We start from the raw sequence: 26,570 nt of genomic DNA on the forward strand, positions 1-26,570 counted from the left end.
AATAAAATTTCATCTCCCAATAAAAGTAGTAGGCAAAGGAAACGATACAGTCGATTTTGTAAAAATACTTTATTTCAATATGTACAATTTAGTAACTAGGCGCCGCGCAACCAGCGCGCGCGGCGGGCTTGCGGCTGACGCGCCGTGCGCTAGCTTACACTTTAACACGATATATTCGAATCATATATACGCTACCTACATGTATATACAATGAACACGAGTGCGATTTTAAATTTGAAACATAGACTCGTCCCGACGCGTCGAGTTAGCAGCACATGCGACGTTCTACGGGAGTGAATACATTGTGTGGCTCGACAAATATTCCAATACGCATCAATGCATGAATCATTACATATAATATTCTCTTACACGGTCACAGCTACATCACTATAAATACAACAGCTGTCAGAGTCAGGGCTCGCGGTCGCTTGGGATGTTTGGTTACCCGTTTTAGTATTACTCTGTAAGTATTAGACACTAGTCGCTGCCGATACCGCTACCGGGAGGACAGAACAACTGAACAGTAAGTGTTCGGTTAGTGCCCGGTGCATGAGCCGGCCGCCGGCCGCCGGCCGCCCTCGCAGCCGGACGCGACTGCGGCGGCGGATGCTCTCTACTCGTCATTTCATAAAACAATTAGCTAAAATGTATACATACAATGTCTTAAAGCATCTTTTTTTTTCTTCTTTTAAAATATTTGACTTAACTAATAAATGTTCGAAGAATAAAGACATACTAGAAGTATCACAGTGACTAATTAAGCAGGGATTATCCCACCTGTATTTCCCTTCGTCACATTAGCTCTTTTGTTTGATTTCACGAGGTTTCCATTTAACTTCTACAAATGCTCATACGACCGGGGACGCTGGAGGTGTCCCAGATTGAAGTTCGTCGATAAGTCGCCGAACATTGCTTTATGTTGAAGTTTCATAGCTAGTGCGTCTTTATTCTTACTATAAATTGATACTATTTTTTTTAATTTTTACATTTTGTATTTTTTTTCGGGGCCCGCAGCGGCGAGCAGTCGCAAGGCTTACATTACGATCGTTGCAGACTATTTTTCGATTCGTTCGAGATAAAATTGGCCTGAAAGAAGCCGAAACTATTGCTGACGAATATATTTTAGAAACAGATATTAATTTCCTTATGTTTCTCAGTGAAAGCTCGTGAAAGATCAGCGAAGCAACATTGTGATGTGTGTAATCTCAACCTTCACTTAGCTCGTGTGGCAACTGAAGCACCAAGCAAGCGTATATGCTAATGGGATCTGCTGTTTACTATAACAACACGCAATTAGTAAAAAATAGTCTGCGTTATTTCCCTTACAAAGCGCCCGCAGTGCCCGCGCTGCGGACGACTTGACGTTCATTATGGTCTGTCATGGCTCCAAAACAAAAATAAATCATTACAAAATTGCCACGAACATCATTTTAGACGTGGAAGTGACTAATCGTTAATATTAATTAGATCATTTAAAATTTGGTATAAAATACCGGTACCTAGTACTAATACATGTCACTCGAATACAACTTGACCAGAAATGTACCCAGAATCGAAAAATAGAGAGTCGTTCGCATGCTCCGAGGTAACTCGCAACGCATCGTTTATCTCACGGTTAAAGCTCGAGTCCGTAATACTGGCACATTCAATTACGACATAACTAGTAGCTTAATATAACATTTCTGGTCAAGCTTCAATCGTAATTTCAAAGGCACCGTCCCGAACAATCGAGACTGCCGGTCAAACTCCATCCATAGACAATCGACACAGAAATTTGGAATCAACTAGATACAATCTTCGGCGCCTCGTGGACGCTGACTTCGCGCAAATCTACGCGACCGTCGGCTGAATCATCAGGGACGAATAAGAGCAGCTTCAGGGGCGTAGGTTCGGGCTCGTCGGCGGGGGCGGCGGGGCGGGGGCGGGGGCCGCCCTAGTCCTGGGCGGGCATGGGCGGGAAGTGTCGCGGGTCGCGCAGGTCGAAGGGGCCGCGCGGCGGGGAGCCCTCCAGCGCGGCGCCCAGCTCTCCGGCGCGCTCGGACTCTGCGCGCAGCCGCCACCCGCGTCAGCCTCGGCCTCACACACGCAACCACACTTACCTGCCCCCTACAGCGTTTTCACACTATCCGATCCTGCACAGAACTAATAATGCGATAAATAGACAACTCATCTTCTGTCTCTCTTACGAGAGCAGATATCGCCACTTTTTCGCCTCTCTCTTCTAATGTGCCCTTAAATTTTCATAAATTTTTGCAGTGAAAAAAAAAATAATTTTTAAAGGCCCAATTCCCGCAGTATAGCATTTTATTGATCAATTAAATCGAGCGGCGCTTAGTTACAAACGCAACGGAGCCGGTCAAATAGATACCGCACAGGCTTTATCGTGGTCGCTTCGGCTTTTAGCTCGCGTGGAAGTTCTATTTTTGTTCTATTATTAGTTCTGTGGATTCTACAGTAGGTAAAACGTATAATATTTCAAATGGTTCGTTCCGATACCTATCAGATTACGGATCCGGATCCGATGCATTCCAATCATGCTCTTAGCCTGATATAGCATCAATATCCTACACTGATATCGGATCGCATATTGTGAAAACGCTACTACACTAGCTACTTGTCAATCACATTCGCCTGGTCGATGGTCAGCGACTTAAACGTACACCGAACTCCTATTCATTGGTACCGAATAAGAACTTTCAAGCCAACTGATATTGTTCACAGATAGTTTATGCAACCAGACTGCACTAATCGATAGAGGGACAGAAAATCCCTTTTCACTGTGTCGGTTACCTAGCAAACATATTGATTGATACCTACACGGCAGTCCGACTCTTGGGAAAAATAGTAGTAGCGATTATGTTATTCGTAATCCTTAAGGTTATAATTTGAAGAACAAAATAAAATTAGTTAGCTCGAACAAATTATAAGTTGATAAGAGTTAGGTAACTTTAAGAAGCGCCGACTTGGATGTGCCCAGAAATCCTGTCTTGAAACAATTCGATTTAGTAAACAAAAGAAGCCTACCGACCGGGCGAATGCGATCCGCAACGTAGCCCTGATACCCCCTTGGTTGCGTGTGTGAGGGAGCTGTCGGCTCAATATGCAAACACGGAGAAGTAGGTCCAACCTGACTCGTGCCAGTACTACGTCAGAATTCATAAAACTAAGAGAATTTTTGAGAAAGGTAGTGCATTGCAAAAAAAAAATCAGATCAAGTTGGGTAAATGAAATGGAGCCTAATTAACACAGGTAGTCTCCAAAAATATCTTTATACATATGGATAGAAAATTCCTTTTTTATTACCAGGAACCAAGATATTTTACAGAAAAATAATCAGATTTTTTTTTTGAGAAATGCTTAAAACTGGCAGTAAAGAGTGATGGCCCGTCAAGCCAGACTCTACTTCTCTCACTCTGTCAGACACGACGTGTCAAATTGGAAAGCGAGGCAAGACGTCGTCCACAAAACTTAAGATGCAAAACGGGGGCCGTTAATTTTGAGGAATGGCTAATGTTTGCGTTACGAAAACCCAAGCTCGTGAAGTGACTCTAGGGTGAACCAAGTGAACTGGTCGCAGGGCGAAGGGAGGGCCGAGAGAGACGACACACAGCGCCCCGCGCGGGCCGGGACTCACCTGCCGTCCGGCGCGGGCCCCGCCGCCGGGTCCCACCATCCAGTTCCTTCAGGACTTCTTCGTCCCGTTGCGGCCTAACCCTCGGGTTTTGTAACTATTCGATTGCAGGGGGAGTAAACGTCATGTCAATCTGTAAGTAGGTGTTCATGTCGCGTTCAGCGAGCCAGCGAGAGATTGCTATAGCTATCCGACTGATCGTAACAACTATGCGGGGATATCTGATTAGGTTGTTGAACATTTCCAAGTACGCGGTGATTTGGACTATTTATAATGGAACAATGGACTCGCGGCAGCGTCTGTTTGGTGCGAGGTACAGCGCATGCATCAGTTAATGGATCAGTCGTAGGTTTGTGTATACGTTTCACGCGTTAAGGGCTCAGCGAAGCGATCACGAGGGCGGATACAGATTCGAATGAAAACATCAGACTAAGCGTAATAATAGGAATATATTTGGTATAAAATGTGTGTATGTGTGTATCGGCGCGGCGCGGCGGCGCCCGGCGGGCGGCGGCCACTAGGCGACCTCCCCCTCCCTCGGCCCTGCACACACGCGCGTGTCAGCGGCGCTCTAACACTAACACTAGCACTAGCGCGGGGCGCGGGGCGCCGCTCCCGGCGACAAGGGGTCGCCGCGAGCGGGGACTTCGCCAAACAAGCGGGTACTCACCGGGAAGGGAGTAAAGGGAGGTGAGCCAGACGGCACCCCGCCGTGGGGGGGTTAGGTGCCGTTTGGGCTCAAAGCGGGGGGGGGGGACGCGGCAGGGGGAGCGGTGGGGGCGGTGCGTGTACCTGTCATCCGCGCGGGGTCGCGGCCGCGCAGGGCGCCGGCGTAACTGTTGCCCGCCGCCGCTGCACCGACAAGTTCGTTAGACACGCCGCACACACACACGCTCGCACACGCGCTCACACGCACCTTGCACGCGCCCGACGACACGGACTGAACCGAGTCGGGACTCTTGTATACCAACTTGACTTTTTTAAAGGAATAACGAGCGGATACGAAAAATAATAATGTCAAGGAGATACATACATAGACGATATGATATCTCTTCACAGCGGCGGATACCGAACGGCTGAAAATTGTCAAATGTCACCGAAATTTTCCTTTCTTATTTCGCATTAGAAGTCTGTTTAACTTTCTATCAGTTTTTAGTTGTAGCCCAGAACAGAACACACTTTTTACATACTTTATTGGACTGTTTGAATTTTCTATGTTTTTCTGTTAATGTGAATGGATAGAGAAAGCTTGTTCTTTTTTAAAAGGGTTCTCTGGTGACATGAAACATTTTTCGAACCCTCCAGCATCTCGCCCGCGTGCGGAGTCGAACCGCACTGCGGCCACTTCGCTCACAACACACACACACACGCGCCGGCCACTCATCACACTCGGGCACACAATAATAGTACAAATATATAGACATTTCAATAATAAACATATGGGGATACCGTTGTGGGTACGAATATTATAAAATTCATAGATGTCGGGGGTATGTAGATAATAAATATGTAAAAGAGGTAGACTACGATGACGAAGGAGATAGATAAGACCGCGTCGGGGGTGGGGGTGGGCGGGGGGACGCACGGGACGCAGGGAGCGAGGACGCGTGCGGGGGAGTGGGGCAGAATGTGCGGCGCGGGGGGAGCCGCCGGGCCATAGGGCCCGGCCGCGAACCCGGCCTCTATAATGTGGCGAACAGAAACAGATATCAAGTAAGTATGTATCAGAAATACCCCTACAACGGCGCGCTGATCACACGTGCTGCAAACGTGACGCATTCGTACAAAGCAAACGTCTGCTCACATAACTCAACTTTAATAAATATCGGGCAGCATCTATATGGTCAGTTTTGTAGTTTCTTATACTAAAAAAATGCGACGCGGCAGTCAATAATCGTCAAAACAGTCTAAATAAACAAAATCATCAACATAACGAGCTAATAGCAAGTTCAAAAGTCCGTAAAGATACTAGCGAACCGTCTCACGCGCGCATGCCGTCATTCAAATTAAACCGTAACATCCTGTCACAAACGGTGTGGTGGAGAGGTGTTATCGAACGGTGTCGGACGGCATGCGGCGCTGGGGGTAGCACGTGATCAGCGCGTCTGGGCGGGCTGGGGCGGCTCACCGTCGGGCATGTGGGGGTGAGGGTGGGGGTGCGGGGCGGGCGGCGCGCGCGGCTCCAGCAGGCGGTGCGTGCGCAGCAGCGCGCAGTCGCCGCCGCCGCCCTCGGCCGCGTCCAGCGCGAACACCAGCAGCAGCCCGTCGTGCGTCGCCACCAGCAGCCGCGGAGCGCGGCCCACGCTGCAACCACAAACATTATAATATAATTGCGGACGGTCACCGACATCAACTATAACGCTTTCATCTTGCTTCTCCGCCACCAAAGCCTGGAAGCGCAAACTACTGAGTTATAGATTTACAATAGCGCGTATATAATTCATAATAATGACTGCGCAGCGAGTTGGATTTTCTGCCTGCATTTGGGGGTTGGGGGGGGGGGGCACGTACTTGGTGAAGGCGACCTGCGGCTGCATGGCGGGCTGCGGCAGGCGCGCGACGGCGAAGGCGCGGCCCTGCGCGAGCACGTCGGCCACGTGCGCCGGCAGCAGCCCCGCGCCCGCCGCCACCGCCGACGACAGCCAGCCCAGCCAGCCGCCGCCCTCCGCCTCGCCCGCGCCCGCGCCCGCGCCCGCCGCCGTCACTGCACCCGCTGAAAAACAACATACGACACCATGATTACTTCACTAACAACAAACTTTTTGTACCTAATAAAAAATGACTCATAATTGCTAACTACGAGTAAGTACATGTTTTTTGAGCTGCATTGTCATCCAAACTACATTACCGCACCAAATTTCAATTCACTGCCACTAAACGATGGCAAATTCCGTCCTGCGGAGGCGATGCTGGCCGAACCACCGCTGAGTTTCACTAATTATATTATTGTATTGTTACCGAGCTTACTTAGTATCAGGGACGAGACGCCTGAGCGACATGATTTCCACCGGGAGAATTAAATTTTCTTTTCTAAATCAGTTATTTTGATCAAACAAATCAAACGAAAAGAATGGCGACAGTGCCCATCAACGTCTTATCAGCGAGCTGACAATGTATCCGCAACGCAAGCCCTTGGCGTACAATATTGTCGCCGTTCACTCACTTGTTGACAAAAATTAACTAAAACCCAAAATTATCCTTATTCGCATATGAAAGGATAGATAAATTAGTGTGAAAATCGTGGATGCAGTAAAGAAAAAAGTACGATCGTGTCGTTCAAGGAAAACCAAACAATGATTATCAGGCGTGGAGTAGTCGTTAGGTACCTGCGGGCTTGTCCTGGGCCGCGGGCGCGTGCGCGGGCGCCGTGTCCTGCAGCCTGAACACGTGCACGGTCTCAGTGTTGGAGGCGGCGGCCAGCAGCGCGCCGCACGCGCTGAAGGCCAGGCAGCTGATGGTGACGCAGCGCTTGACGCCGCGCCGCAGCTCGAACAGCCTTGCGCGCTCCGGCACGGCGAACACGCGGATGACCGTGCCGCGCTCCGAGGCCGTGGCCAGCCGGCGGCCGCACGCCGACCAGGCCAGCGCCGCCAGCCCCGACTCGTGCGCGCTCAGCACGCAGGCCGCCGTCAGGTGCACGGCGTCGAAGATCTGCACCTCGCCCACGGCGCTCGAGCCCGGGTACGCCAGCAGGCAGCGGTCGGCCGCCGGCGCCAGCGCGCACAGCCCGCGCGGGTTGGGCGGCGTGTCGCGGATCGTGTGAAGGATCTTCATGTCGCGGATGTTGTGGATGTGCAGAGACTCCTCCAGGCACACCACGAGCCGCTGCAACACCAACAGTACCGCTACACTACCACCACCCACCAGGACGAACAGTGACAACTGACGCTGCCTGCCCTGGAATGAGGGCTATCGCGTATGAATTCGCCGCTAGAGGCGCTAGTGTAGCGTGAGGTCTCCGAAATGACAAATCTCATAGTTTTTGGGTGAGCTACGCGGGTTTATTTATAATTAGAATAATTTTGTGAATATTTTGAAATATCTGAAATTAATTATGGCAAATATGCGTTCCGGGGCAATGAATGTCTGTGTTTTGAGACAGTTTTGTTTTTCGGAAACCTTTTTCCTCCCTTTTTTCCGAACAAAACGGGGACTATGCAACACTGTGACATGCTCGATATTTTTATGGTACGGTTTTAAGGTGTATTAAATATGATTTTAATCTAAACTTTGTTTTCACACCCGTAATAACAGACTTTGAAAGCCATACTTAAAAACCTCACGCAACAGTGTGCCATTTAGTGAGACAAAAAACGATAGCCCTCATTGACCCGATACAATAAAGCGAGTGACGAGATGAGTCGCGCGCCTCGTCTCATATTTCGCAGCGATTGCATCAAAGAACAGAAGTCAAAAACTTAATGACGAACGCAACCCCATTTTCTCTAGTTGTCAAAAAATACTCAGGATATTAACGTTCTAAAAAAATTGGAAACATGTCTTATTTCTTCATTATTTTTAATAACTGTTTTTATTAGAATATCGTACTTTCTATAAAAGTTTAATTCAGTAAAGATATGCTCATTTTTTTTCATTAAGGATAGCAAAGCAGACATGAAGTTTTGCAGTAATTTATGTAGGTATTTGAGATTCATATTTAGTTTTACATTTGACCGTTGAATACGATCTCTTGCATTTTGAAGAAGCGCGTCAACTATGTACATATGTACGTACATACATGTGTGTAACAGAGTATAAGCGTGTAATGTAGTTACGTCGAACCGTCGGTAATTGATTGTAATTCCAACCTCAGATGTGACCTTTCGGCCCACTCCGATGGTTTGTTGCCACTTTCGCGTGACGTTATCAGCGGCCCGTCATCAAGCAACGATTGTATTAATTCACGCTGCCCAAGATGCTTGTGAATAATTCCTTTATCGCACGTCGGCGGGAAATATACCATAACGGGATAAAAACTATCTGTTGCCCTTGTCAGGATCCCAAACTATCTCTACATCAATTAGTTTAATTAGTTAGAGCATGCCTGTCTTTCAATTTTCCGTGATAAAAAATATCCTGTCCTTTTTAGGGTCTTAATCTCCATACCAAATTTTATCGAGATCAGTGAAGTACTTTCGCATGCATAATATATTAGTAGAATTGTTTGACTGGCAGATTACTCTTTTATCAGAATCAACCACAAAGCACTTGCATCGTCTGCCCAAAATCATGACCGCCAATGGTCACGTTACCGCAGGGCGCAGTGCATATTTAGTTGAGTGCGTGTGTCGCATTTATTGTGTCATACAACTACCCCTTGATTTTGGTATAAAAAAACAACACGAATTCTGACAGAAGGGAAGAAACTTCGGGTGACACTCTTTCCCGGCCCGGATAATACCGACATGGAAATAGCGGCCTTGTTTTTTGTGTACACGCCCATAGAAACTGACAGGAGCTTCTATGGGCGTGTACCATCAGCCAAATAAGTAGTGTACCAACAAGTTCCTATCAAATGAATATTGAATATGTCGTTAAAGTCGAACTTTCAAGTTGACAGACACGTCTATTGGCATTATTGTTTTATGACATACACACATATTTGGCTGATGGTATACGAAAAATAGGGTCGGTATTTCCATCCCGGTATTAGCCGGGCCGGGAAAGAGTGTCACCCGAAACTTCAAGAATGATCAAAAATGTGTACAAAAATGCTATAGGCTTTGTAGATTTCCTTCCAGTTACTAAGTAAAAAAGTACGTCTAGGAAAGAAAAGATTCTTCAATTTACAAATACATATTTTAGTTAATTTAACACTTTGCAAGCAAAAGTACTTTTCAAAGCTATAATAAATAACACACTACTAGACAGACAGTTGCATGAAATTATGCTTAATTTTTCGACAACAGCAACAGAGTTAAAATTTTGTCGAACCAAAGTTCATTGAAAATAAATGATTGAGCTAAAACATTTTTATTAAGTAAATAAATTTTATTAGTTCGGCCTGCCATTATACTCTTGTTTGAATTGTTGACCGACATTGTACTCTTATAAACGAAGTGATAAATCCTATTCGCTTATACGAGTAAAACTAAATGCAAACAGCTTCTGTCAATATAATCAACATCAAGCAATAGTCGACTTTAAGTTAAGATGTCGAACCTTTTAGTATCGCGACTGTAACCTACGTGTAACCATGAAGTTATCCGAGTCGTTGGATTTGGCCGGTTTTGAGTTCTATTTTAAGCAAAGTTTAACAATAATACCTAAGAAAATGTTTGCTTTGTCTCTTGTTATAAGCCTCACAAAAAGTTAACTATTTCGTGCTTCGAGGGCGGTGCACGCTGTTATTCCATTTGTTAATATTGTTGGCCCCATTTTACGAATATTTTTTGCCAGCACCAGAACAAAGGACGCAGGCCCGAGCAGAACATCCATTATTTTAAGTTTAAAAAAAATACTGAGCCCAAGGCGCAGGTACCTAGTTCGTTTAGAAATGGTTATTGTACTTATTGTTATTCGATGGACAATAAGATAAGCTACACTAAGATGTTATCGCCCGATAATTGTTTTGCAAAACAAAGGACTTTTTTCGAAGTCAACGTGCTACAAGATGTTTAGCGTGTGCGGGCGGGCGGCGGGCAGGTGGGGGGAGGGGGGGGGACTCACCGAGCGGTTCAGCTTGACGGCGAGGATGGTGTTGCTGTAGCTGTAGTTACATATCTCTGTCCCCTTCTTGTAGTGGCACACGATCAGCTTCCTGCAACAACAACAAACGACCGCCGTCAGTATAAACTCTAAGCTGAAGCTGACTCAGCAGACACAATGCCTCGGACCGGACTCGGCCCGCGCCCGAACAAAACCTATTGTACCATGATAAAGCTTTGCACCAAGGATTCGAACAAACCTACCTGACTATCATTCCACAGTGACCGCATCTTTCACCAGCGTTGCCATGCGAGTCACTTCTGGCCCCGTATTATTTTCGACGGCATCACGTCACGTCTTTTAATCGGCCGTTTATTTACATTGAATCAGTTCAGCATGGCAGTTCGCATTAACGGGCAGAACAAATACCCAAGTTATATTCAAGGCGCACGTGTCGCGCGGCGGGGGCGCGGGGTCGCGGGGGAAGGCTGTTTGTTTGGAAACAAAGCGGAAGAAAACTCGCGGCCAACAGTTGCACGCAGCGCAGGCGCAGTTGGAGGCGCGTTATCAGCGGCCGCGCGCCGCGTGCCACGTGCCAGGTGCGGTGCGGGGCGGGGCCCGATACTGCACCATTAACATTATCATACATAATGCTCGTGCACTCGTTTGCATAGCTAGGTATCCGCAGCGAGTCGCGCGAGAGGCAGGGACGGCGTGACGCGGCGTCTGACGTCACCACCTCGCCGATTCTTGCAAAAACATTACGGCGATGTTTACATCACCTAATTAATATACGAGTTAATTAACAGATTCGATTGATGTTCGCTGCGGTTGCCGCCGCAGCCGGTTTGCATATTTATTGATGATCGCTTAGATATGCAGTATTCAGGTCGGTGTGTGACGCGCGAAGCGGCGTCACGGCGTGAGTCAGCGTCAGCGCTGTTATCGTGGACGTTTGTTTACGGCGACACAGCGACAGCTGCGCGCGCGACCTCTCAGAATCGACCGCTAACAAAAATAATGCACCGCGATATCTATTTACCGAAGCCGACCGCTCTTGAGGCTAGTCCGAGGTCGCTCCGAATGTCGCGCCGTCCGTGCATCTATTATTTCTCCGGCGATCAAACGTACAGCGAGGGAGGCGAGGGTCGCTGCAAACTTGTAGTAAAATTGATGGCGGTCGTTATCTCGCGGGCGGCGGGCGCGGGGCGGCGTTGTGCAACCCGAGAGAGCCACGGCCAAGTTCACGCGCGATCGAAAATAGCCTGTGCCGGTGCAGCCGCGGCAGCGAGCGACCGCGGCAGGTACACCACCAGCGACCAGCGACCAGCAGCGGGGCGGGAGCGGACTCTCGCTCGAAACAACCGAAATGTTACGGATTGTTACCAATAGGTCCTTCAGAATATGACCTGGCTTGATAGGCTATCGCTTTTCAGTTACACCCACCGCTATTTGCTTTAAATTAGTTCTTACAAATACATCGGTACATTGAAGACAGTTATTTGTGTAATAGATAATTAATGCTGGTATTGTTGCGTTGCGACACTGCTGTTAACTGTTGATATCATAAATTGCGTATTAATAGCGTACGCGCGGAGTGACGCAACGCGCGTGCGGCGGCGGTTCACGAGCGGACGCGGCGCGCGGGCGGCATCGCGGTACAAACTTACATTTACTTTACAATACCGCAATTTAAAAAAATATACAGTCAAGCTCAAAAGGAGCTTAATTAAATCCACCAGTTCTTTGTCACTACATCAATTAAGTATGTAAAACTTTGCAAACCGTCACACAGCTGCGGTAGGTATACCTGTTATTGTTTAAAGCGATGAATTACTAAGGTTCAATTACTTTTGCGCATGACTACGCATCTACTCGTACACAAACATACCTCGCAATGCACACTACACACTACGCATCTAAAAGGTTGAAACATTAATAAAGTAGGTTGTTGTTATATACAGGGTGAAATTCTAAACGTGATGACTCAGTTGTTAAAATTAGTGTGATAAAATGTAGGACATTCAAACAGCAAAAGAGTTATATTGTCCAGCATTAACTGAGCTTGGAACACTAATTTCGTATCACGTTCAAAATTTCAGCCTGTAGACCACCAAGGAATAAGGAACACCTACCTACTTAAATCAATCGCTTATTAAAAATAAGATTTTTTCAGTAGGATGTAATCCTGCGGAAACGAAATGAGAGAATGACTGCCAAAGGTGAATGTTACATCACATCAGCGTCTAACGACATTCCGCTCTGTGCATGTCTACTGCTATACTATACCTAGTAGTGCCAAACTGTTGAGAAATAACTGAAATTATATGTGGAAATGACGCCATCGTAGCCGCTCCATACGACCTGCCAAGTTCCGAGTGGTTAGGAGCGTCGCTGCTCGGCGTGAGAGCTTCCTTCACGTTTAACTGCTCAGTGGAAAGCACGCGATAAGTGTGTACCTATACCTATAGGTACTTTCGGACGTGATCTGTCACGTCATGAGTCATAAAAGTTATGGTTATATTTATTTTCAACTAGCCCTTACCGTGGCCTCTTCGCATGAACGTAGGTAAGTACCAGCTGAATTAAATTCTAGGATTTACAAAATTTCCATGAAGTTCCATGAAGAATTTCGCTAAATTACATAGTGAACATCCTGTAAAAGTTCACATCTCAAGACTTCGCAGTTAAGATTTTAAGATCCTAGGATTTTATCCCGCGCGAATACTAAAATAAAAAGTAGCCTGCTTTATTTCCAAACCAAATTGTAATAGTTGCTCTAGTGTGCAAGACACACAAACTTTCGCATTTATAATCTTAAGTATTAGGAAGTAGAAAGAAAAATTATAGGTAAATTTTTGTATATATGTATCTCGGAAACGGCTTCAACGATTTCAATGAAATTTGGTATGTGGTGGTTTTCGGGGATGACAAATCGATCTAGCTTGGTCTTATATCTAGGAAAACGCTTATCATCGAGTTTTAGCCCGAGCAAAGCTCGGTCCCCCAGGTACTAGTACCTAATACAGTGTGGTCTCGGTTGCAGATCCGCTATGCAAATTCAAAGGGGAAGGGACGGGACTCGTGCCGCTGCAGCATGCCCTTGATAGGATACGAATGTATTCGTGGGTGTGAGCGTGGGTGTACGTTGGTTTGTGTGTGTGTGTGTGTGTGTGTGTGTGTGTACAGACCGGGGCGCGGCGACGGTGACGATGGCGACGAGGCTGGAGCTGAAGAGGCGGTCGACGAGGCAGGTGTCCTGGCCGGAGTTGGACGCGTAGATCTCCTCGACGCCCTCGTCCGGCGTCAGCGCGAACAGGTGGTAGCCGCTGGCGCTGCCCGCCACCAGCGACCTGCGACACCACACTCAGACCCTCAGCCGCGCACTCCCGACACTCCCGACACTCCCGTCGCGTCGGCGACAATGTTTCAGGGTCTCCCCACATCTATCGACGCGGAATCGGCAAAAGCCGACATAAAAAAAGCTTTATCTCCACACAATAAGAGCTAACAATACCTCTCTTTGCAGTCGGGTAAAAAGGCATGGGTCGGCTCGGCCGACGCCTGCCATCTTTTTAAAAAAAGAAGACATTTATTCACTCAGAGGTATGGAAGACACAAATACAATAAAATTTACACAATTACACACAAATAAACCAAAAAAAAAATACGTGAAAATACACAAAAGCGAAACGGTCCCTGACTCAGAATTATGCTGAGGCGTTAAACGCCAGCAGCACTGATTTTCCGCCAGAACCGTCTCACCAACCGTTTTTCACTCTTATTGCGTAGACATAAAGCTTTTTTCTGTCGGCTGTTACCGATTCCGCGTCGATAGATGTGGAGAGACCCTAATGCGCTATATCTCGACAAGTTTGTGCGTGGCACTCGGTAGAATCCTGTTGCAGTCAGAATTTGCCGCACTTATCAAAAAGTCTTGATAAGGGCAGCAGTCTCCCTGCGACAAGGCTGGACGAACGAGTAAGAACTTGTCAAAATATAACTACTGACACAGAATACATAAATATTTAAAAAAAAAACACAGCTTCAAAGAACTTCCTTAGCAGTGGTGTTTTTCATCAAATTTAAACGGGACAAACAGGATGTATGCAAAGTTCTGAGGGAACAAAAAAAACAAAGAAGACATGGAACAAGGAATCCTTTGTTGGGACAAAGTAAAAGAAAAATAAAGAGGAAAATTAAAGTTAACATTGTTGTCAATTGTTTTACTAATACTTAATCTTGCACATGGACACATTTTAGTGATGCATTGTCAAAAAAAATATTAAAGTTACAAGTTAGAGGTAATTTTATGTATGAAGTTTGATGCTTAATGAGTTCTGCTAATCACAATGTAAATTTCCTCACCACTTTTTATTATTATCTCCATTTTCCTTGAAGCTACTTCTATATTTTGTTTAAAAATAATGCAAGGTTAATGTCGTAAATGAATCAAACAAAGTCAGCATTTGTTTGTTGTAAATAAACAAACAAAACCAACAATCCAGTGAATATCATAAGAGATTTGACCTTAAGTGCCATGTATCCACAACTTGTGAAATAATCCATAAACTTCAGCAATATGACTAAGATCACTCTTAGGTCCCAATACAAAATGCTTCTGATGATATTTCTGCTGTGTTCACAATGTTTGCATGTTATGAATTACTTTAAAGAATAAAGTACTAGTACAAATTGAATTTGTTTTAATCAATGCAAGCAAGTACATACATGTGACATAAATCAGTTTTATAGTCTTTATTTAATTAAAATAAAATGAGAATAAAATGGAGAGTAAATTTAATAAATCAAACCATGTATGAAAGCACAGCATGGTGTTTTATTTTGTATGAAGTTGGATTCAGGGGAAGGCATCCAGCACTACAGCCCTGGTGCCTCCAAAAAGGAGGAGCCTCTACAGTAAAACCTTTAAAAATAATCCAAATTTCAATAAGTTTGTTACATTTCCATTTTTTTTAACAGTTGTTTTCCCCATTATGTGTCCACTCCTTTATTCCTCCAAGGTCTCTAGTCCTGCAAATCTGGCCCTCAAGTGTATGCATATTGTTTAAGCCTTCATTAGTAAAAGTTGTATGTTTTCAATAGTGAAACAACACAAAGTGTCATTGCTGGCACTTATGCTGGATGATATGCCTGGGCGCTGCTAGATGTTTTGAAGTTGGACTACCTTTACAGGTCATTATTCACTTCAAATTGATAAATCAAATAAAGACCAGTTATGACTAATACCTATGCTAGGTACATTAGCAGATAATTTTACAATAATTAGTTCTGTTCTGTTGCAATTGGCTATGATTGTAGAAGACCATTATTTGTTCATATTTGATTCATTTAAAAACTATTAAGATAGCATAGTTAATTAATGCTTTGTGACAAAGTATGTATGTTTTGTCATGCAACTTATAATAAAAATATTGGTTGTTATCACAAGTTTCATAACCAAGTGCAATGACAGACCCCGGGGCTCAGGGCCACCGCCACGGACGCAGCTGTCAGGACCAACACAAATCAAATATTTATGCATGGAGACATTGCAAGCACTGATCTGTTGATAAGGCTGTATCAAAACACGAGTCAGCTGTTGGTGGGAGCGGCCCCGCGGCGGGCAGTGCCGCCTTGACCCACTCGCGAGCCGCGAACGCGAATTCGCAGCTCGCGAGACGCCATATTTGTTTACGACGTTTGTTATGGGAGAGGACGCGCCGCGACGCTGCCTGCGACACGGCTGGCAATGACATATTGCATCACCGCGGCCGCAGCAGCGCGCGCGCTGGCTGGCGCAAGCGAGCCTCCCGACGCGTCCCGTGCCCTGCCCGCAGAACGACCCTTCTCTTCCGCCTCTTGACGCCAGCGTATGCTCACACACTTACGTGCAATCCTGGTTAAATTGGACGAATATGCCTCCTGCGTTTGATCCATCTGTGTTCTGTCCTCCCAGACTCATTGGAACGTTCGAAGTATACGGGGTTGTTTAATGACTATCGACTACGGACGACATACGCGCGCGACGACCTTTGCGACGGAACACAAGCACACTACAATATTATGAACTGAGCATTCGTCACAAGTCACAACAGAAGTAAGAATTTTTTGACACAAAGAACGACCTTGCTGCTAAAAACAAGCCCCCTCCCACCGCTCTCGACGGACACTCGCCTTCAGTCGCCCCTCCAGTGCAGCACAATCATCTGATCGCTTCCGATTGGTGGATGCGCTAGGCGCTGACATTTCTAAGAACGTTTTCATTCTTGTCAAAAAAATCGATCGATTTTTAACGATTTTGCATAAACATTGTTACAAGTTAAAATATTTAAAAGAAATCATGTGTTCGTGGTTATAATTGATATGTTAAACTAAAAACTTTCTATTAAAATGATTACAAAAACCGATTAAACTTGTATGTCAAGTCAAGATGCAAAGCAGTTTTTGTATCTTGAACGCAATTTAATTTTTTTTTTTAGCCAAAAGTACGTTCGCGCATTCAGCAATTTCTAATATTTTATTTGTTCTAAAAATGAATCAAGGAAATGATGATTTGATTCAAATCAAAATACTATGATTTTAGTTAATACAAGTCATAATTGAGCTAAAACATTTAGAAAAATTAAATAATAACCTGAGAGAGTTGTATGAAGCAGACACTTTTGCCCTTCAGTGTTAATCAGATGTCACTGTCAAAGTGACGTTGACGTGCTTGACGTTTACGTTGCTCAGCTCATGCTGATTGTTGATTGAGTGTTATGTTGATGGGTGTAAGGTTATGTTTTTGTGAAAACACGACCGTATTTGTATCAAAATGGGCCGTAAAATTCCGGCTAAAAAACACCGCGGGGTCAAGGATCCCGCGAAACAGCACGCCCAACGCTTTCAAAGGTATAACACGGTGATGAGCCAGCGGTGGTTCCTGCGGGGCGAGCGCCAATGTTAACGCGCACGATCTGTTGCAGCATCAAGGATAAAATCAACGCCCCACCCACGGACCCCGACGAGCAGCCCGTGCCGCGCTCGCTGCTGCGCCTCTTCGCCTTCCAGCAGCCGCGCGCGCCCGCCAAACCGATCAAGAAGAAACCTAAGCGCCCGCACGAAGGTCGGTGGCGGCGAGAAAACTCCATTTACTGCACACAATAAAATTCAATCTTAGACTTCTATAACACGTTTTATTATGAAATATATGACTTGTTACGGGACTTGGGGTTTACGTGTTGCAGGGGTCGCGGGCGGCGGTGCGGTGGCGGCGCTGCGGCGGCTGCCGGGCGAGGGCGGCCGCGCCTTCTCGCTGCGCATCAACAGCGCCGTGCGCGCGCTCAGCCACCCGCACGACCACGACTACCCCGTGAGTGCTGCTGGCTGCTGCTGGCTGCTGCTGGCTGCTGCTGCCACTGCCACCGACATGCATCATCACTGTGTCTGTGACACTGTCATGCTACATGCTACTGCAGTGAACACGTTAAATTCTCCTATTCTCTTTTTTCTTTCTCTCTTCTCCTATTTTTGTTTTTACTGTGTTTTTGTTGTGATGTAGTGTGTTTTTCTTGTCAATGAGTTTGAAATTATCCGTGGTGATAATACTTTGGGAAGTTAAGGGGTCAATGGGTCAACCTAATACTCCTTCATCGCACCACTAATTTTAACAAAAATAATGCGCTTTCAGTTAGATCTCGAGGAGACAGACACCCGCGGCGAGTACATTGCGTCGCAGCGCTCGCGGCGCCAGCGCAAACATCGCGCCGCGCTCGCGGTCGAGGAAAGGCGCGCCGGCGGGAAAGGGGTGGACGCAAGCCTGGGGCGGGGCGCCAGTGAGGGGGGGGAGCGCCTGAGCAAAGCGCAGCGCCGCGCACTCAAGAAAAAGGAGCAACTTAAAGCAAAGGAGGAAGAGGTGTGTTACTTATTTTCTTTTTCATCCCTGGACGTTGATTGTTGAAAGTACAAAATTAATAATTGGCACTTGCCCCCATAGCATTGTAAAATACTCGACTACGGCCTGCTCTGGGTAATTCTGTAGATGTGGATAGAGCATTTGTTCTGCAGAAGAAATGTGTGCGTGCTAGAGTAAATGCTTGGATTATGGATAGCTATAGGACGATTTTCAAGCAATTACATATTTTACCTTTGTCTAGTATGGACATACATAAAGAAAGCTTGTTTGATACCTAAAACCCAACCACAACATTTCAAGTGGCGATCAGATGTCTCTGAGAGACATCAGAGAGCGCATTATAGGGATCTTCTTCATCATCTGCCGTGTCCTTCAGACGTTTAGAAAAGGAATGCCTTTAACGTATCTATTGTATTATTTAATAATCTTCCAAAAGAACTGAGGTTGCGGTATGGTATGGATTTCAAGGTTAAATTGACGTATGGCTTCAAGAAGACACATTGCTTTTATACAGGGTTAATTGTAATTCACTAGCATCCTTTTAACCCTGAACTCCAACCACTGTTTTTTGTTTTACGATTTTTAAAATGGAGCCGTAAAACAAAATACATAATTAATTATTTTTTATTATTATTGCCTACTTTTGTAATTTGACATATCCAGGAAATCCAATTTTATACATAGTTAAAACTAAACTAACTAATATGAGGACATAATCTTATTTTTTTTTCTACAAATTCATTTTTTATTATTATTATTATAGCTTTTTCTCCACACTAGTGGTCTCCAAGGGTAAAAGCCTCCTCCATCTTTTTCCATTTTTCCTTATCCATAGCAATATTCATCCATTCTTTTCCTGCTATTTTTATGAGGTCATCAATCCACTTCTTTTTCCTACTTTTTCTCTTTTTTATTTTTTATTTTTTGATCCGTTATTTTTGTCTAAACTTTTTAATTTTAATTTTTTTTCACCTCTATGCGGCATTGAGAGTAAAACGGATTCCATACAACTTGTGGTGGAAAGGGGGTATAAACGGTTAAAAGGAAAAACGTATGGTATGCGGTTATCGTGAAGTTGCTCGGCGTTTGGAAGCTCATCGCCGTGGCGGGGCGCGGGGTCACAGGGTCGGTGTTGCAAGTGTTGTTGCGTGCTGCAGCCGCGCCGTTGCTGTAACTGTTACGCGGCGTGTTGCAGGCGCAGGCGCAGGCGCTGGCGGCCCGCGAGCTGCGCTACGAGCGCGTGTCGTTCGGCGACGTGGCGCACGCGCCGCCCGCGCTGCCGCCGCCGCGCCGCGCGCTAGCCGCAGACGGCGCGCCAAGGGTGAGTCGGCACGTACTACTTTTAGTAGTTTATGCAACTGTTACGTAATAAGGGTCTTAAAACACGAGTGGTTTTATGAAACTCTGCGTAACCAAGTTTCATAAAAGGATCACACGCGTGTTTTAAGGCCTACTAACTACAGTTGCATACATTACTTCATCTATATCCATATATTAAATCCTCTATTATGCATTCAAGAACCATTGCGAATGACCTGCATTGCAACCAGAACTTAGTCTGCCCCACGACCTCCTGCGCCTGGTGAAGCAGAAGCCCCGCCACGGCACCGGTGCGCCGTGCGGTAATGCTCATTACGACATCGATTTCGGTATCGTAATGACCATTACGATACTGCCGTGTTCATAATAGAATCCAATGTCGTAATGTTCGTAATTATCTATGGTTTTTGAATGCCTAATGAAGGATTTACTATATAGGTGTAAATAAAAGTGTTTTTACATTTAGGTGTTAAAATGTAGGTAATGTAGGGATACAAAGCAGTCTTTATTTATTTCTGTGTCATTTTTTAACAAGTTGTTTTGTTATCTCCCAGCCGGGGCGCCGCGACTTGCTGCTGAGCAGCATGCTGGGCGGGGGTCACGGGCGGCGGCGGGGGCGGGGGCGGGGTCACGGGCGGCAGCGGGGGCGGGGGCGGGGGCGACGCGCTGCAGCGGGAGCGGCGCGAGCGCGCGCGGCTGGACGCCGTGGAGGCCTACCGCGCGCTCAAGAAACAGCGCGCGCGCGCCCAAGCTGCCAAGGGGACACTCTCCTAGCGTTTATATCAATATACTCCTCCGCTAAAACCGTGCACCATGGCTATACGATAACACGCAGAACCCGTCGTATGACTTTCGTGGCATGAGTTATGTTTAGCGACGCATGTTTACTCGCCCGATCATTAACTACTTAACCAAACTTTGATAAGCGTCAGTGTGTTGTGTAGCGTTTGTATTGTACCTACAGTAGAGCGGAGCCCGTGCGACAGGTACACGATGAAATTTTGAACGTGATACAAAATTATTGTTTCAAGCTCAGACAATGCTGGACAATTAAATCTGCGTTTGCGAGGGATGTGTTTTTCACTAACCAATAGAAACGCTTCATTTACCTCGCCTCGCATAGCACATCTCTGGTAGAAACAGCTGAGCGGAGCAGTCAGTTTTGATTTTAACAAAGTTTGAACATCGTATAGTTTATCGGACTATTTTCAACAAATGAGTTAGTACATTATATTATTGCCTAACATTAATTGAGCACTCATTTTATAGGTATTTATGTATGTGAGAGAGTATCACGGTGGTTATGTTCAAAATTTTATGTTGTTTAAAATTTCACCCTGTAGGTATATTATAATAATAATTTATTTATTTAGACAACTTGATCCAAAATTTTGTTAGTATTTCCTTAAGACTATGTTAGTAATTATAGCTAGCCAGTGAAAGGGTATTTTTAATTAGGTGTTGCATAATTGAACACTCATTTCTTACAGCTAATGTCTTCAGGAGATTGTTTGGGCTGCCACGTATTCTAATTAAAAGTGATGCCATCTTTTAGCGCAAGACGGCAGTCAATTTGTCCACTCGAGCTCCCGCGAACATGGCGGAAGCGCTGCAGAACCGTGGCAGCCCCAACAGTGCCCTGAAGGCATTGTTGTACTGGACGCGGGCTCGCTGCCTGCAGGCCTGCAGGCCACCCACAGCGCTGACAGCGCTCCCGTGTACAGAGAAGTGCAGTATGCTCTAAAGAGCTTAATTTTCACTGCCTCTGTACACCGAGCGAATCTGCGGGCCAGCATGTTCGCCCGGAGCCCCGGACCCGGACCACCGCCAGCGCCCTGCGCTCCCGCTCAACATCCGCATCGTCTTTCAAGTTATCAGCTAACAAACTTACAGCACCCCTCTTTTTGCGTCGGGGGTTAAAAAGTGGCTTGCTGTGCAAGAAGAAGAAAACGAGATTTGCACGGTAAAGCATACACGCGTTGCACATATGCAACTATGGTGCACAGTTTTAGCGTCGAAGCGAGATAAATATAGTTTTGTACAGTGCAGTCCTGCCATTTGGATCCTGACCCACCAGACTAGGACGTCCTCGCCACAGAACTAAGGCCCTGTTCACATTAGTCCAGCATAATAACCCAGCAGTATGAGACTGCGGTGCTCGATCTATCTCTTGCAACTGGTTGGCGGCGCCGCAGTGTCCTGCTGCTGGACTCAGACAGGAACAGGACCTAATACTGAATATGTCTACCGACAAAAAACACGAACTGGCTCTTATTTTCCCAGTTCAGTCTGTAACGAAGTTAATTACTATTATAAAGTAGACTGATTGAAAAAAAATCACTGGTTAATACGGTAATTTGTGACATTAGTGAACGAGAGGCGACAAACGCTCGGGACTAAAATACCACCTTAACGCAGTGCAGTGGCGGACTAAGCCTGGCAGAGGCCTGGGGCGGCAAAGCTGAATGAAGTACTAAGCACATTTTTAAAGTCTTGTTTAGGATTTGAGGCATTAGACCCCCCCCCAAGATCGGAGGCCGGTGCGGGCCGCCCCTTTCCGCCCCCCTGTTAGTCCGCCACTGCGTTAACGTTACCAAATTATCACATTTTTAAAAATACTGCACTACCTATTTATTACGTTCCCATACCCGATGCTCAAAAAAGACATTCCCCAAAAATAATCACTTCCTTGAGTAGCTAATCTTCGATTTTGTAATGTGGTGCAACGAGAATCTGATAATCTAGAAATGTGGTACATAAGTACCTAATGAAGTAATGGAGTTTTTTTGAAAAATGTACTATTTTAGGCACGTGTGAGGTAGCATCTACTGTGAAAGGAAATACACACGCATTCTGTATCATCTAGGTACTCGTATTATTAGTTCTGTTCTGGTTTGAAGTAACTGTCACGAAGGTTTCTCTCCGCTGACTCTTATCAGGCGATGCGCACTTTTGGCGAGCGTCTCGTCTCGCGGCGGGTCACGGGTCACGGGTCAGTTGGCTCGACGGAGCTTAGCTATAATTATACCTAGTCTTAAGGTTTATTTATGGAATTAAAAAGAAACTATCAAGTTTATTGTATTCTTATTGAGGATAAATAACACCAATTGACCTAGTCCCAAACTAAAAGCAAACTAAGCAAAATGTTAACTAAGGTGAGTTGGGGCAAGCGCGCCTACCATTAAAATATCGAAAAGTATCAAAAGCACTAATAACGACATCTTACAACCACCCACCTAAGCTGCTAAGACCTGTAAGATGTCGGTAGTAGTGCAATATCAATACATTTCCATATTTTACCTAATGGTAGGCGCGGTTACCCCCTGCGGCGCGCTTGCCCCGACGCCTTCGCCTTATGGATACCTACTAGGTAACGGATAAACAACCTTATAGCGATAAATAACATACTTAAATACAGATTAAACATCTAAGACCCGAGAACAAACATTCGTATTATTCATACAAATATCTGCCCCGGCCGAGGATTGAACCCGGGATCTGAAACAACAGCAAAAGCAGACACAACATTGGTATTTATTTATTTTATTTTATTGCATGGTAAAAAACTATTTTCACGTGGCATAGCAGTTTACGCTAATGCACCACGAAAACGAAATCTATAATAAAAATAAAACTTACACTTAACAAAGCACTTACATACTAAGTTAAACAGTCGAAATCTACATCCGACGAACTGTCATACACTTCTGCAAATCTTGCTCTTGCTAGTTAATTTTGGTCTACTCTCAGGTCGTATTGACTTGAGATTTGGTATACGAGTACACTACATAAATAGATTGGATATTATGAGAGTGGGCAGCAGCGCTCTCTATTGCCAACTACAGACTCCGGCCTCCAGCTCTCCGGTGCGGAAGGCAACGGGAAACTACCACCGTACTCGTATTTTCCCATGAGAATCGTCATCAAGGAGAATACCAATCCTCAACTGACGATCACGACCACTCTGTCAAGATTGTCTTGAAGAAGAAATAGATTGGATGAGACGTGCAAGTACAGTCAACCAATAGTAGACTTCGTTTTTTTTAGCATTAGAAATAAGGTAACCAATATTGACGAGTCTTTTTATTGAAAACATTTTAAAAAAACTAACTATTACTTATGTACGATACCAAAATAATGTAAATGATCATATGCCCTTTTATAATTGTTACAAACCTATTTGTTGTGAATTATTTTTCATATTTTTTTTTTCTTAACTTTAAATTATCTACTTGACAGAGTGCTAGACCACTAGACTTATTTTCTTCCTTTTAGTTTTTAAGGCAGTCGGGTTTTTGATATTTTAAATTTAATGTTTTATATATACCTTATTGATATTTCTGTGAAAATGGTATATTAAAAGTAGTATAACCCGAGGAATGTATAGTATATTCAGCATGTATATTTTATTAGCTTTAATTTGATACCCATATTGTTACAATACAATTTTTTTTATTCATCCGGAATATTTTTTTTCGCAGACGCCATATTGAAATATTATATACCCTATGTCACTCCGACAGTTATGAGGAATCCAATGATACCTCATATGTTAAAATCCGTCCAGCCGTTTGGGCTGCAGCGAGGACCAATGAAATGGACATACATACCCACATAAATACATACATACATACGCTCGAAAAACATAACCCCCTTCGGGCAAAAACATTTTCATGCCCAGTTTCATGCTGTATCTTAGTTTAGTTCTGTTTATTTTCTTTTACGCCAGGGGGGGTGCAAGTGCACCCCCTTGCACCCCCATCCCGGCACCCATGGCATCGTCTGCTCCAGGTAAGTACTGTAGCTATTACATTCGACTCTTTATACTCTTGCGTATGTATTACGTCAAGCTACAGTGTTAACTGCAAGCAAAACAATGAATGACTTTATTATATTGAGAGCACCACATAGTAAGCAACAAGTACCTAATACAGAAAATCGCTTAGGCACGTAGAGAAAGAACTCAAGGTAAGCAACCTAAACCACCTACTGAACCTATAGTTCTCTTGCAAGGTCTATTTTGAGCTGTAGTTAGGTAGGTACTATACTGATTTAGCTAGAAAATTTATTGGACGTGCAACAGTAATTTGTAGACTATCGTGTCGTATTCGCGCGAGCCTTGCGCGTGGGGGCGAGCTTTACGCTGTTTAACTTCTGCGCAAACTGCGATTCAATTCATGGAGGTAACTCGTAGCTGCAGAGCCTATATCGTCGTATCCTACGATAAGAGCCACAATTACAAAATGCTCACTTTTCAGGAGAAGCATTTTTGTGTTTCTTTCAAAATCTAAGTAGCGAATTGATAATTTTGCAATTAAATAACGTGTATTAGGGTTCTAGGGTTCTGTTAAAACAAAATTTATGTTCTTAATGATACATTATAGATAGATTTTGTCCTTTAAATCCTTTTTCGTCGGACTAAATGAGTTTTAAAGGGCCATAAGCTACATTGCGCCTTTTATCGTCGAAAAATTCGAGGCCACAACTACCATTAGGACCAAATTGTAGTTGTTAAAATATTTGCGTTTCAACATTTTTTTAATTTTAGTATTTTTTTGTAATACAGAAAGAAGTGGCAAATAAGAAATATATTTTATTTTTATTTTCTAAGATTTTTTAAATCATAAAGCGTAGGTACGTAGCCACAGTAATTCTCTAAAATAAAACAAGTCCCATTTAAGGAAGCAAGTGAAACTAAAAAAAAAAACATACTTAAAATAAATATTTAACTTCTGAAACTCAAAGTATTCTTTACGCTCTTAATATAAAAATAAAATTGCACATTATTATTTACTCAGTCTTCAGTACTCATTGGGGATCTTTCCTTATTCTTTCTCATCATCTGTATCACCCGCAGCAGCAACACCTCCTTTCTCATGAGGTAACGTTATAAAAAAGTCATGAAATTCTTCAGGGTTTTTTTATTTTATTTTTTGATTGATACTAAGATACTTGTCTTTATTCACTTTTATAGGGTCAGTGCTTACACTTGCAATATTTGTAACTACACTCCTTGTCCCTCTATTCACTTTTATTATATAAGTCGTTATTGTTTTCTAGTCTTCGCGAAAATCGTAACTAAGTATATTTTATAGTATAGGGACCAAATATTGGACAGTGTAAGTTAAGAAAATAAAGATTAACTACATTTCTTTAAAGACAACGTTTCATTATTTCTTAATGTGGTGGAAGATTTTTTTTGACATTCATAAGTGCTTGTTATAGCCTAAAATGAATAAAGAAATTTTGACTTTGACTTTGAATATTTACAGACTGTTAGACAACAATAGCGGGCTTGATGTTTAAGCAAACCAAGTTAATCGCAGCGCAGATTTTTGTCAGAACTACAACACATAAATAGAAGAGAAATGATGAAGACTGAATTTAAATAAAACTCAGATGCATTAAAAAGCAGTAGCCGTCATTGTACAAATTAAACGAAAAAATAAATGTTGGTGATATAATTTTGGAAACTTTCCCGGAGTCACACTGAAGTTTTTGTCAACTTGAAAACCTTCAACTTCTCGCTACTACCTATACCTACTGAATTATTTTGCATAATGTCACCGTCGAAGAAAAAATTACGAATAATTTCTTCTCTCTGCATAACTATATCATCTAGAACTTCATCGGTTTCTTTTTGTTTTTCTACAAGGATAAAATTTTCAAACTGACACGGAATTGAGCTAAACTTAAAATTGTCTTTTAATCATTGCACATTATCATTTTCGCCAGTTTTTTCTCGGTGATGTCATCAGGCGAAAACAATTCAGCAGTAGCAGGAAGTTAAACGTTTTCAAGTTGAAAAAACTTCGGTGTTGCTCCTGGAAAATTTTCAAAATTATATCAGCAATATTTTTATCGTTTTTTAAAAATTCGGTCTTCATCAATTTGTCTTCTATTTATGTGTTGTAGCTCTGAAAAAAATCTGCGATTAATTTGGTTTGTTTCAACATCAAACCGCTGTTGTTGTCGGTGACAGTCTGTAAATAATAAGAAATACTGAAACGATGTCTTTAAAAAAATATCAATATTTATTTTCTAATCTTAGGTAATCTTTATTTTCTTAACCTT

General features: G+C 44.1%; 1 protein-coding gene across 3 annotated transcripts; it reads right to left on the reverse strand.

Moving 5' to 3' along the window:
- Positions 1-50: 50 nt before the first annotated feature.
- On the reverse strand, positions 51-16,486 carry Atg18a (Autophagy-related 18a). Of its 3 annotated transcripts, XM_074089613.1 has the most exons (8): positions 16,171-16,486; positions 13,471-13,632; positions 10,301-10,391; positions 6,958-7,456; positions 6,143-6,344; positions 5,760-5,935; positions 4,424-4,483; positions 51-2,043 (listed from the first exon to the last, which is right to left on the reverse strand). In XM_074089613.1, the coding sequence occupies exons 1-8, from the start codon at positions 16,242-16,244 to the stop codon at positions 1,934-1,936; spliced, it is 1,374 nt and encodes a 457-aa protein (XP_073945714.1). In that variant the 5' UTR covers positions 16,245-16,486; the 3' UTR covers positions 51-1,933. The 3 variants fall into 3 exon arrangements, with proteins under 3 accessions (XP_073945714.1, XP_073945715.1, XP_073945716.1); XM_074089614.1 differs by lacking the exon at positions 4,424-4,483 and having other exon boundaries at positions 16,171-16,485; XM_074089615.1 differs by lacking the exons at positions 13,471-13,632; positions 16,171-16,486 and adding an exon at positions 10,543-10,807.
- Between the last annotated feature and the right edge of the window lie 10,084 nt (positions 16,487-26,570).

The sequence above is a fragment of the Choristoneura fumiferana genome, chromosome 6 (genome assembly GCF_025370935.1).
Source record: "Choristoneura fumiferana chromosome 6, NRCan_CFum_1, whole genome shotgun sequence".
NCBI lineage: Eukaryota > Metazoa > Arthropoda > Insecta > Lepidoptera > Tortricidae > Choristoneura > Choristoneura fumiferana.